Source organism: Garra rufa, chromosome 12 (assembly GCF_049309525.1).
Source record: "Garra rufa chromosome 12, GarRuf1.0, whole genome shotgun sequence".
NCBI lineage: Eukaryota > Metazoa > Chordata > Actinopteri > Cypriniformes > Cyprinidae > Garra > Garra rufa.
Genome location: NC_133372.1, coordinates 44,171,264 through 44,184,838, shown reverse-complemented (window position 1 = coordinate 44,184,838; position 13,575 = coordinate 44,171,264). Strand labels below are relative to the sequence as shown.

Sequence of the window (13,575 nt, the reverse complement as noted above, 5' to 3'; positions counted from 1 at the left end):
GGAAAAAAACTAAATTACAAGATGTAAACTCTTAAAAAAAAAAAGGTCTGAACTGCGAGATATATATATATATATATATCTTGCAATTTAACTTTTTTTAAAATAAATTATTTATTTTTAAAACAGAATTTAACTCAGAATTCTGAGGGTAAAAAAAAGTCTAAAAAATTTAGTTTTTTCTTAATTTTCAGAGTTTCTAACTTTTTTTATAACTAGCAAATGCGAGATAAACTCACAATTCTGAGATAAAAGGTCTGAATTGTAAGATATAAACTCATATTTACCTTTTTATTTTATATTTCTTGACAGAAATAAGCTTCCATAATTATGAGACACAATTTAGCACAAATGCTGATGGTCATTCATAAAATAAAATAAAATAAATTTGATTAGAGAATGTTGCGATTGTCCAATCGGAATCAAGTATTCCAGAAAGCCATGTAATAATATTCTCTTATTGGCAGGAATCTTCACCTCTAAGATTCTCTAGTGGAACACCTGCCAATCATAAAGCTCTATGTATTCCCCACCTCTCATGTCTTCATTTGTTAATTATTTTTGCTAATTTGATGCCGTTTTCAGCTGCCGTTAAGACAGCAGTAGTCCCTGCTGCATTATATACATTTTACCATATTTTAATTAGTTCCTGCTGGAGGCTTTTCCCCAAAACGTCATATTACTTGCATGAAATCTCCCTGACTAAAATATGAAGAACAAAACATGTGTCCTCATGTTTTTGTGACAGCTGCAGAAATGCAAAATTATGCAAAGAAACAGCCAAATCATTCATCATAAAGACTACATATATTTAAAAGTATATTCACTACTTTCAGTGTTTTCAGAATTGTAAGAATTTAATCATTTTATTTCAGCAAGGATGCATTAGATTGATCAAAAGCGACAGTAAAGGCATTTATATTGCACAAAAGATTTCTATTTTTAAATAAATGCTGTTCTTTGGAATTTTCTATTCATCCAAGAATCCTTACAAATAAAATGCATCACAGTTTCCACAAAAATATTTGGCAGCACAACTGTTTTCACAACTTGAGTAACAAATCAGCATATTAGAATGATTTCTCAAGAATCATGTTACTGGAGACTGGAGTAACGATGCTGAAAATTCAGCTTTGATCACAGGAATAAATTACATTTGAACAAATATTGACATGGAAAACAGTTATTTTAAATAGTAATAATATATGACTGTTTTGACTGTATTTTTGATCAAACAAATGCAGCCTCGATGAGCAGAAAAGGCTTCTTTCAAAAACTCCAAACTTTTGAATAATAGTGTATAAGGCAAAAGACAGACACATGAGTGGTACTGAATATTTAACATTTATCTAAAAAGTTAATTTAGCTCTGCGTATGCATTAAAGTGTTTGTTGAACAGTCCATGACCTGACAGTATATGCAGAGTCAGTGTGTGAAAGACCTCGGTTTGCCCTCTGCATGAAGAAAGGAGGGATTAGATTCTCTAAAAGCTTTCGAGGAGGTGCTGCAGAAACCCTGACAGCATCTGAGGTCTTAATTAGGGGTGTGTGGCTGCCACTGAAAAGAAAATTTGTCCCGGGGAGGAACAACAGCCCAGGGGTGGAGGGCACACACACCATTATTTCTTGAGCAGGTTTTAATGACGGCCCCCTTCCCTCTTGTTCTGTTTTCCCTGTAATTGCCCTCAAATAGTCCAAAGCATCATTCAGCATTCAAACACTGAGAGTTCAGTCTATTCAAACGTGTCAGCTGGGGAACATAGAGCTGCCACAGGCAAAATAACTGCACAGGGGTCAACAGCTTAGAAATATATGTGATTAACGGCCAAACTGGATCATTTAATGCTTTAATCAATCAGAAGAATTCAATTAATGTCTTGTAGAGAGAAGCAGGATAGTTCAAGAGTGAGAAGCTAAATATTGGCAAATTTGTGACTACCTCAATGAGAGTTAAAAGTACAAAACGTAAAAGCAGAGAATTTTTTTTTTATTATATCATTAGATTTTTTTTTTTTTTTTTAATAATTGATTTTTGTAAAAATAAATTGAGAAAAAGTAAATTAATGTTTGGTAGAGAAGGAATCAGAGTAGCAGATAAAATTGGTGATTAATTTTTTTTTTTTTTCGAGATTAATATTTTTTTTAAATTAAAGAAATTATTTTAGAGACATTGTTGATTAAGTAAAAGCAAAAATATTTGCTTTTATTTATTTATTTATTTAAACCAAATGCTGGTGCAAATGACTTCTATTTATTTAAAAAAAAAAAAGTTTAGTTCTGTTTAAAAATTAAATAGATTCATTAAAATAAATTAAAGCAGCGTATATTATTTAGTATATATATATATATATATATATATATATATATATATATATGTATATTTTATATTTTATTGATTTAGTTTTATCATTGCATTTTTTTTTTTTTATCTTTCACTGATTTTTACCAGAACGTAAGTATAAGAAAAAGTAAATTAAGGTTTGGTAGAGAAGGTATCCGAGTAGCAGATAAAATTGGTGATTTAAATGTTTTTTGGGGTTGTTTTTTTTGGGACAAATTAATATTTTTAAAAATTAAAGAAATCATTTTTTAACAGCAAAGAGACATTACTGATTATGTAAAAGCAAAAATATTTGCTCTTATTTATTTATTTAAACCAAATGCTGGTCTTTTGAATTTTATTAATCAATAATCCTGAAAAAAAACACACAGTGGAAGTTTAGTTCTATTTAAAAATGAAATAAATTTAAAAAAGCAGTGTATATTGTTTAGTATATATATATATATATATATTATTGCATTTTTTTTTACTAGAAACTTTAAAAATTACTTTATAAGAAAAATGTAATTAATATTTGGTAGAGAAGGTATCGGAGTAGTAAAATAGTTACAATGAAACTTTTATATTTTTATTCGAAATAAATGTGTATATTCAGCAAGGACACATTCAATTTATTAAAAGTGAAAGATATTTGTAATGTTTACAAAAATTCTATTTCAAATACATGCTGTTCTTTTGAACTTTATTAATCTACAATGAAATTAAAAAAAAAACTAGTTCTATGTATATAATTTAGTAAATATTATATATTTAGTATATACCTTTTTATTGGTTTAGTCTTATTATATTACTTTCTTACAGTTTTATTTCTTTTATTGATTCATGGACTTATCCAAAATCCTGAGGGAGGAGAAAATAAAAAAATAAATAAATGAAAATCTAGTTATAATAACAGTCATTTAAGAAAAATAGAAGTCAGTGGGAGGTTGGCAGAAACATCTTACTTTTTAAGAAAAATTAAATTAACGTTTGGTAGAGTTTGGTAGAGAGGTATCTGAGAAGTAAAATAGTTGAAACTGGTGATTGAAAATAGTTTTTTTTTTTAATAAATTAATATTTTTATTCAAAATAATTGTATATTTTTATTCAGCAAGTACACATTTGATTCATTAAAAATTATACCAAAGATAATTGTAATGTTTAACAAAAAATCTATTTTTAAATACATGCTGTTCTTTTGAACTTTATCAAACAAAAAAACAGTTCTATTAAAAACAAAAGCAAAAATAAAAGCAGTGTATATTGTTTAGTAAATATTATGTATTTATTTAGTATGTACCTTTTTATTGGTTTAGTCTTATTATATTACTTTCTTACAGTGTTATTATATTTATTTTATTGATTCATGGATCAAAAATCCTGAGGGGGGAAAAAGAGGGGAAAATTTAAAAATAAATAAATGAAAATCTAGTTATAATAGCAGTCATTTAAGAACAATAGAGGTCAGTGGGAGGTTGGCAGAAACATCTTACTTTTTAGGAAAAATTAAATTAACGTTTGGTAGAGAAGGTATCTGAGTAGTAAAATAGTTTAAACTGGTGATTGAAAATAGTTTATTTTTAATTAAATTAATATTTTTATTCAAAATAAATGTATCTTTTGTATTCAGCAAGGACAGATTATTTCAAATACATGCTGTTCTTTTGAACTTTATTAATAAAAAAACAACCTACAATGAAAACCTAGTTCTATTAAAAACAAAAGCAAAAATAAAAGCAGTGTATATTGTTTAGTAAATATTATATATTTAGTATATACCTTTTTATTGGTTTAGTCTTATTATATTACTTTCTTACAGTCTTATTATATTCATTTTATTGATTCATGGACTTATCCAAAATCCTGAGGAAGGAAAAGGAAAAAAATAAATAAATAAGAAAATCTAGTTATAATTACAGGCATTTAAGAACAATAGAAGTCAGTGGGAGGTTGGCAAAAACATCTTACTTTTTAAGAAAAATTAAATTAATGTTTGGTAGAGAAGGTATCTGAGTAGTAAAATAGTTGAAACTGGTGATTGAAATGTTTTATTCGAAATAAATGTATCTTTTGTATTCAGCAAGGACACATTATTTCAAATACATGCTGTTCTTTTGAACTTTATTAATAAAAAAAACCAACCTACAATGAAAACCTAGTTCTATTAAAAATAAAAGCGGTGTATATATTTAGTATATAGCTTTTATATTGGTTTAGTCTTATTATATTACTTTTTTACAGTCTTATTATTATTGATTCATGGACTTATTAAAAATCCTGGGGGAGGGGGGGGGGGAGGAAATAAAAAAATAAATAAAAATGAGAAAATCTAGTTATAATTACAGTAATTCAAGAACAATAGAAGTCAGTGGGAGGTTGGCAACATGATATTATTAGGATAAACATGACGTGTCAGGTTGTGTCTGTGAAAATATGAAAAACAACAGCAGATCATAAATGAGTTTTGTCAGTGCTGAAGGCTGAGTAATTGTTTTGCGAATTTGAATCCAAATTTTGATCAAATTTACATGAGTTGCTATAGCAGCAAGGAGAAGCAAGCTAGATAATGATCTCAAGTAAAGAGCAGATGTTCAGCTTACGCATCGCCCACCGTAATTAGCGTATATTGGCATTCGTACATGCGAACCCAGCCAAGACAAAAGTGTTAATTAACGTCCAATATCAGGTTAAGTTGGTGTTCTGTCTGCCATCGTTCTGATATTTTACCCTCCGGCATTAAAGGCGCCTGGATGTCTTGGGTCGCGCTGGCCTGATTATGCTTTTTTGTTGTTCGTCTTTTTTAATATTTCACTCTCGCTCTCACCATCGTTCCCCGAGGCTCAGCGGCGGGTGAACCTGTCTATACACAGAACATCACTTTACACGGCTGTAACGTATATCCGCCTCATGCGTATCTGCTTTCCTTTCATTTCCCAGGAATGTGACCAAGTTCACATCGATGATGTGGCCTCGGATGACAATGGGCAGGACTTGAGGTAGAGTATGACTTTTCTTCATTTAGCCAATTGAGCAACAATATGAGCATTTCCAATAAAACATATTATGTGCTGTAAAGGGATCCTGTTCTTCATGCCACTGACATCGAGTATTAAACGTTCTTGGTTTTTATCATAGTTTCGAGGCAAGCCCTCGCTCTGCTTCCAGACTTTTATGATGGACATTAATCACACGTTTAAGAGCATGCCTACAGAATTATTAAAAAAATAGCCCTCTGAAAATGAAATTTCTGTCATTATTTACTTACTCTTTTATTCCAAACCCACATGAATACTCTAAAAATAGCATAAAAACAGTTTATATCATTTATCATTTTATATAATTTATAATTTTAAAATCTCTTGTTTTTTACTGAAAATATATAAAAATTTACTCAATTTCTTTTTTCTTTTTTTTAATTACCATGAACTGATCCTATATATAAAAGCGACAGGAATATTTTTTAAAATCTCCACAAGTAGAAAAATACTATAAAAATAGTCTGTATGATTTCATAAATGTTTTATTGATTTTTATTGAAAACATATTCCAAATTACTGCATTAGGTTCAATCTATTTATTATTTTTATTTATTTACTGTACTTTTACTTACTATGTATGAACTGATGCTATATGAAAAAGTGAAAATGTTTTAAAAAGTTCCAAAAGTACAAAAAAAATGACCAAAAATGCAATCTATGTAATTTATTAAATATCTATTATTTTATTATCTATCTATCTATATATCTATCTATCTATATATCTATATATCTATATATCTATATATATATATATATATCTATATATCTATATATATATATATATATATATATTTTTTTTTTTTTTTTTTTTTTTTTTTTTTACTGAAATTTATTGTATTTTATTTTTCAATGTATCTAATTACTTACTTCGTGTAAACTGTTGCTTTATGAAAGCAAAAGCAGGTTAAAAAAAAAAGTTTATTTTTACAGAAAATATCTAATTTATTACTCTTATTATGCATTGTTCTTAAAATATCTTATTTATTAATCGTATTTATTATTATTATATTATTTATTTTTTCCCATTTATTTTGTTAAAAAGCAGTAGGAATATATATAAAAAATATATTTAAAATATTATACAAATAAAGCCAAATACAAAAAAAAAAAAAAAACGGTCTATGTTAAATTATGTACATTTTTTAAATATATTATTCTACAAAAAAAAAGATTGATATTTACTGACAATTTTATTATAATTTTTTTTTTTCAATTTCTTTCTTTTATATGGACTGATGCTATATGAAAAAGAAGCTGAAACATGTTTTATTAAATGTTCTTTTGTGGAATGACAAGAGTATAAATAAATAATAGCACAATTTCATTTTTTAGGTGAGCTATATCTTTACCATAACGGCATGCTGACATGCTGGCTATTAAACATTATAGTTTCTTATCACAGTCTGTAGGCAGACTCTCACTCTGGATCCAGACATTTTACGATGGACATTAATCAAACTTTTAGGAGTGTGTCAGGAAAAACAGTGTTCGGTGCTGTCGAGCGGATATAAAGCTGACCGTGTGTGTGTCTGTACTTGCAGCACGTATAACTTTGGCACGGACGGCTTCCAGAGCCCAGCAGGTGGAGGCACGCTCTGCTTGGGCTCAGGTGTTCATGGCGGGGTCGACTGGATGAGGAAACTCGCCTTCCGCTATCGCAGAGTCAAAGAGATCTACAACACCTACAAGAACAATGTAGGAGGTGAGAAGAGTACACCGCAGCATTCAACACCCCTGCTTGCACAACCACGAGCACAAGCATAATTAGGGCCAGAAATGACTGGTACACAACGGACAGATCCTGTTCTCAAATCTGATTGGTTGAACCATGTTGGAAACCGTTGTAAAATAGCTGAAGTACACACACCTGTAGCCGCATGTCTGTTGACTTCTGTATTAATGCATCAACTGTAAACACTGTGCAGTTAGACTGAAGAACTACATTAAATATAATATAATAAATAAATTATAGTTTTGCACCAGTAGCAAGATATAACAATATTGCACAAATATTAATATTAATTACAAGCATTTTATTTTATAATTCATATTAATATATTTTATTTATATATGAAATATGTACGCATGTTTAATATTTAATTTAATTTATTTGGTCCTGTGAGATTTTAGAAAAACAAATACAGACAATTAAAAACAAATTTAGGGGAATAGTTGTAAATTGAAATATGATTAAATATGTAACAGGTAAAAATGTAAAAGAAAATAATATTTTTATTCTATTATGGATTTTCTGTTATTTGAAATTAAGTAAAAAATAAATGAAGGTATGGTAAAAGGTTTACGATGCACGTGTAATGTGACCTTCAAATAACAAAAATACAAAATGTTGAATATTTTTCATGTTTTAAATTAAATTAAATTAACACCGGAGCATAAAAGTGCCTGTAGTTCAATTAATTCTTATTAAATATTATTTAAAACGAAATTGAGAATATAGCAAATTATTTATTTATTTATTTTTAAATAAATAAATAACAACAAAAACTAATAAAATAAAATACAAACAAATAAAATAAAATGAAAATGCCTGTAGTTCAATAAATTGTTAATAAACATGATTTTACATTAAAATTAAATTAAATAAATAACAAAACATAACATAAATAAAGTAAAATAAAATGTAAAAATCTATCCTGGAACACAAAAGTGCCTCTAGTTGAATAAGTTATTCAATATGATTTAGTATAAAATTAGTTAGAATAAACCAAATGATTTATTGTACATCGTTTTATTGTTGTAGTTATATTATAAAAGCAACAAGTCACTCCATGTGTTGAGTTTTAAGATTTTAAGAGGATTTTGCATACTCCGCTTTGCTCTGTGCCAAACAAGCCTGTAAAATCACTGTAATTCATGGCCAGTTGGTGACATTTGGTGTTATTTTTGGATTCTCAGAAACAACATTCAAGAATTAGTTTCATGCATTAAACTTCAGTTTGATGGTCAGTTGATCTTGAATTGGCTTTGTGGATGGTAATCACTGCTGTTATGTTTTGTAGGTTTATTGGGCAGTCCAAAACGGGAAGAGTGGCTTCAGCTGAGGCGGGAAATGGAGGTTTTGACGGATCTGTGGCTGACGCAGGCACTAAAAGCCCTCGCTCTCATCAACTCCAGGTGAGGACAGCACACATACAACAACAGTACAGCCGCTCATTGCAAGAATAATCCAGCCTGAATAAACAAGACGCGTGTGTGCCGTAGAGTTCAAGAGCAGAAACTACCTTCTGTGGTAATCAACAGCACGCCACACATACTGAATCTGGAATACTCCTTTAACAATAGACTTACTTTAAGGCAAGTTACAGCAGTTTTGTGTCACTCAAACATAATAGGTTTTGGCAAGAAAAGTGCACTGTCAGCATGAAAGATTGATGACACTGACAGATGATGATTAATAGCACTTGATTTGCCAAAATAGCTCTGTCTCAGCTTTTATTGAACAAAAAAGTGAGTTTTAGCAGAACATCTGAGAACTTTTTCTCAGAATTGCATATGTATCTCTCGCAATTTATATCTTGCAACTCACAATCATTTTGGAATTATGAATTTATATTTTCCAATTGAGTTTATATCTTGCAGTTTATACGTTTTTATTTCACAATTATGAGTTTATCTTGCAAATATTTTGCAATTCTGAGTTCATAATTTATAATTCAGTTTATATATTGCAATTAAGAGTTTATATTTTGCAATTATTAGTCTTTTTTGCAATTGCGAATCTATAACTTACAATTTATTTTTGTAATTCTGACTTGATATCTTGCAAATATTTCGCAATTCTGAGTTCGTATTTCATGAGTTTGTTGAATGAGTTATTTCACAATTTTGAGTTTATATTTCACCATTATGAGTTTACCCTGCAAATATTTTGCAGTTTTGAGTTGTATTTCATAATTATGAGTTTATATTTCACAATTATGAGTTTTTCCGCAATTCTGAGTTGATATCTTGCATATACAATTCCAAGTTTATAATTTAGAATTATGACTTTTTATCTTGCAATTCTGCAGTTTATTATTTACAATTCTGAGTTTATATTTCACAGCTGACTTTATATCTTGCAATTGAGCTCATATCTTGCAATTATGATTATATATTTCACAATTATGAGTTTATATTTCACAACTGGGTATATATTTTTATATACAGAGAAACTCTGCTAAACTAATTCCAGACCAGATTTTCATTTATAACTGGACTGTTCCTTTAAGAATCATTTTTGTGAACGAGTTTCTTAATATATGTTCCCTCTCACAGACCGAACTGTGTGAATGTGATGGTCACCACCACGCAGCTGATTCCAGCGCTCTCCAAAGTGCTTCTCTATGGTCTTGGAGCAGCTTTTCCTATCGAGAACATCTACAGCGCCACCAAAACAGGTTGGCAGCCACTTCATACTTCATACAAGATTTTTAGACAGTTTTCCTGATCTAGAAACTGAATTGTTAACACTATATATCTTTTATAGGTAAAGAAAGCTGCTTTGAGCGTGTGACTCAGAGGTTCGGCCGGAGAGCCGTGTATGTGGTCGTAGGGGATGGAGTCGAGGAGGAGACGGTCGCCAAGAAGGTATAAAGGAGTTTATTTTTACTGGTATTGTTATGGTTCCATGTCTAGAGAAACATGGTATTACTGTACAATGCCATCTTTTTATTTTCAAAGGCTCACAATTATGATTTTGTATCTCACAATTCTCAGTTTTTATCTCAATTATGAGTTTATTTTTCACAATTCTGTGTTCATATTTCACAGTTGACTTTATATTTCGGAATTGAGTTTATATCTTGCAACTAAGCAAGATATCTCACAATTATGAGTCATTTTCGCAGTTAAGATTCTGTATCTCACAATTCTTAAAAAAAAAAAAAAAAAAGAGTTTATTTTTACTGGTAATGTTATGGTTCCATGTCTAGAGAAACATGGTATTACTGTATAATGCCAAGTGAAACTCTTTTGAAGGAAAACAAACAAACAAACAAACAAAAAAACATTACCTATCCTTACACATTTTAAAATATATGATATATATTACAAATAAATTATGCTTTTTGAATTTGTTATACATTTTATATTGTAATTTAATATACATTTAAATATTAGTCAATATTATTACTATTTTTTATAATAACTTATTTTAATAATAATAATAATAAAATATTTTTAAAATATTAAATGTGATATATTTATATTAATTTAAATTTGTTGTAATCCTAGTTTTATTTTAAAATCATTTTTATTAGAGTTAGAATTCATATAATATAAAAATGTAAAATGTTATATTATAATTAGGGCCGGGACTTTAACGCGTTAATTTAGATTAATTAATTACACAAAAATAACGCGTTAAAATTTTTTAACGCATTTTAATCGCACTTAGTTTTGCACCGCGGAACGTTTCTCACTGGATGAGATTCGGTGGACCGATTATACTGGAGCACCAACTAGCGTTCAGACAAGCTACGTCCGTCCTAAATAGTATTGTATGTCATAGATATATATCTATGTTGTATGTCCCCAATCGTAGTATGTTTAAAAAAGTATTCCAAAGATTCCCGGATGGTCTACTACTTAACGATCAATGCACACTCTAACGGCTAATATTGCAGTCAACACACTGCGCCGTGAACGAGAATTCGATTAGAACTACAAACACGCATAAAAAGTGTTAAAAAACTACAAACATGGAGGATATGCGCGACCAACGGACAGGTAGAGAAATGGGTTTGAGTGATAAATAATCAGTGTGTAACCTGATAAAAAATATTTTTTAAATGTAATCCGTGTTATATTCCATGTGCAGCAACATTTATAATGATAGGTTTGGTCATTAACGTTTAAATGCATAATTAAGCAAACACAAGAGCAGAGTTCTCGGCATGAAAGACTCGTTAAAGAACGTGCCTCTTAATTTCTCTCTAATACGGTAGGAAATGTAGATATGTTAAGCTATGCAACAAGGAATTCGCATATCACCGCAGCACATCGAGCCTATTGCTACACTTAATGGCAATATTGCACTGGTCTGTAGGACTTGTTGGACTTGGTTGAACAAAAATAAACAATATTTTGTTGCTTAAGCTTATGTATTCAGTCATTATTTAATGGTATACTAAAAATCCATATAAAAAAAAACTTACTTCTCACTGTTCTCAGGTCAAATATTTATATGCGATTAAAATGCGATTAATTTCGATTAATTAATTACAAAGCCTCTAATTAATTAGATTAAATTTTTTAATCGAGTCCCGGCCCTAATTATAATTAAAAAAAGAATATTCAACATTTTCAATATTTTAAATTATAGATTTATTTTGTATTATATTATGGTTTATTTTGAAATATAGTATTTTTATTATAATCATTAAGGTTATAAGAAAAATATGTAAATATATTTTATATTGGAATTTAATATACTTTAATGTTCTTGTAAATTTTTTTTATATTTTTTACATTTTATTATTTATATTAAATTGTATTTGCAATAATTATTTTTTATTTTAAACTTAATCTGTTTTTTGTAATTATCGTAATATTACTATTTATTATTTAAATCTGTTTAATATTATTCACTATTGTTTTTAAAATAATATATATTTTCAATATTTTAAATTATATATTTATTTTTTATTATATTATGGTTTTTACTTTGAAATATAGAATTTTTATTATAACCATCATTTAGATTATATACTTTAATGTTCAGTTTTTGTACAAAAAAACTAATATTTTGTAATATTGTATTTGCAATAATTATATTTTATTTTGAACTTAATGTTTTTGTAATTATTGTAATATTACAATTCAAATCACATTTTTTAATGTTTAAATCCATTTAAACAAACAAAATCATGTATTAAAGTCCTTATTTCAAAATCTTAATTTTTAAAACATTTTTTCAGACAAAAAAAAAAAGCTTTACATGCATACATGTAAACAGAAATGCATGATATGACCTAATAAATGCTTACTTTTTCTGTAATATCATGACTGACAATTGACTTTCTGATGTCCTGCAGAAAAACATGCCGTTCTGGAGAGTGACGTGTCGGGCGGACCTGGAGGCATTGAGTCATGCACTTGAGCTGGACTACCTCTAGAGGGCAGCATCTGCTCGTCTGCCATCTCCCACCACGCCTCAGACGTGTGCGGTCGACTGGAATCACATGACCCAGCCAAGAACTGCAGGACCAATCAGCAGGGAGCAGCAATTTTACTGGAAAGGTTTGCTTCAAATCAATCCAAGAAAAACACTTTTGTCTCTTTCTCGCGCTCCACCTGAGAGGCTCAGCTCTTTCATTCACTCGCTTTTCTGTACAACAACAAAGACCCATCGACCATTGCTTCAGAAAGTCTGTGTTCGGAATTACATACCATGACACTACTCATACTATTTCTGCAGAATGCAGTATATATACTGTGCACAGTATGTGTATTTTCTGTTTGTGCAGAAACCCAGTTGACAATGGAGCACAACACATGGGTATCCCAGAATGCAATGCACTTGCCTTGAGTTTTGCATCTCTTTGGACTGGCAAAGAATGAAAACAATTCCAACAAAAACTGGATTCAAAATACAAATTAACTATTTTTATTTCTGAGATGATAACTAGAGGTCATGTGAGAGTAATGCAGCATACTACTGTTTGAAATGTTTATCATAATGCATAATGTGTACTATTTTTTATATTAGGCAGTGTAAACTGTGCAGTATGCTGTAATGTTAGTATTGTATTCTGAACATAGCCATTCTGAAACAACCCATTTTAAAGATTAAAGGGGTGTAAAAGATTTATTTAGATTTATTAAAGCAGAAAATCATATGCATCTCCACTGAAAAAAAAAAAAGATTCATAAGTGAAAAGAAAAACTTACAAGATTTGTTATAATTTCATGTAATCAAAACTATTTTTCTTGCAATATCATACCAAATTGATTGAATATTGCACCATACATAAAAAGAATAATCGCATAAATGTTAACCGAATTAAAATGCATTAAAATTCACTTGCATTCTATTGTAATAAAACTAAAGCAAAACTAACCCCTCACTTTTTATGAGAGTACTAAGTACTGCAATCCACTTATTTTAATGGAAAACCCCCTGAAGTGATTTAAAGTTGAACTAATCATGAAATTAGCCTTAGTAGTGTCGCAAATTATACTGGGACTAAATGAAATGCCATGATTAACTTATGAATTT

General features: G+C 29.1%; 1 protein-coding gene across 1 annotated transcript in view; it reads left to right on the top strand.

Annotated features, from left to right (window-relative positions):
• The window catches only part of LOC141347626 (protein phosphatase EYA2-like), a 22,828-nt gene extending 10,216 nt beyond the window's left edge, over nt 1-12,612 (top strand). Inside the window, exons 8-13 of the mRNA XM_073852613.1 lie at nt 5,254-5,312; nt 6,896-7,056; nt 8,375-8,489; nt 9,633-9,754; nt 9,844-9,944; nt 12,392-12,612. Of these exons, the coding sequence (XP_073708714.1) occupies nt 5,254-5,312; nt 6,896-7,056; nt 8,375-8,489; nt 9,633-9,754; nt 9,844-9,944; nt 12,392-12,472 (639 nt within the window). The 3' untranslated portion in view covers nt 12,473-12,612. The remainder of the gene's footprint in view (nt 1-5,253; nt 5,313-6,895; nt 7,057-8,374; nt 8,490-9,632; nt 9,755-9,843; nt 9,945-12,391) is intronic.
• Nucleotides 12,613-13,575: the final 963 nt, after the last annotated feature.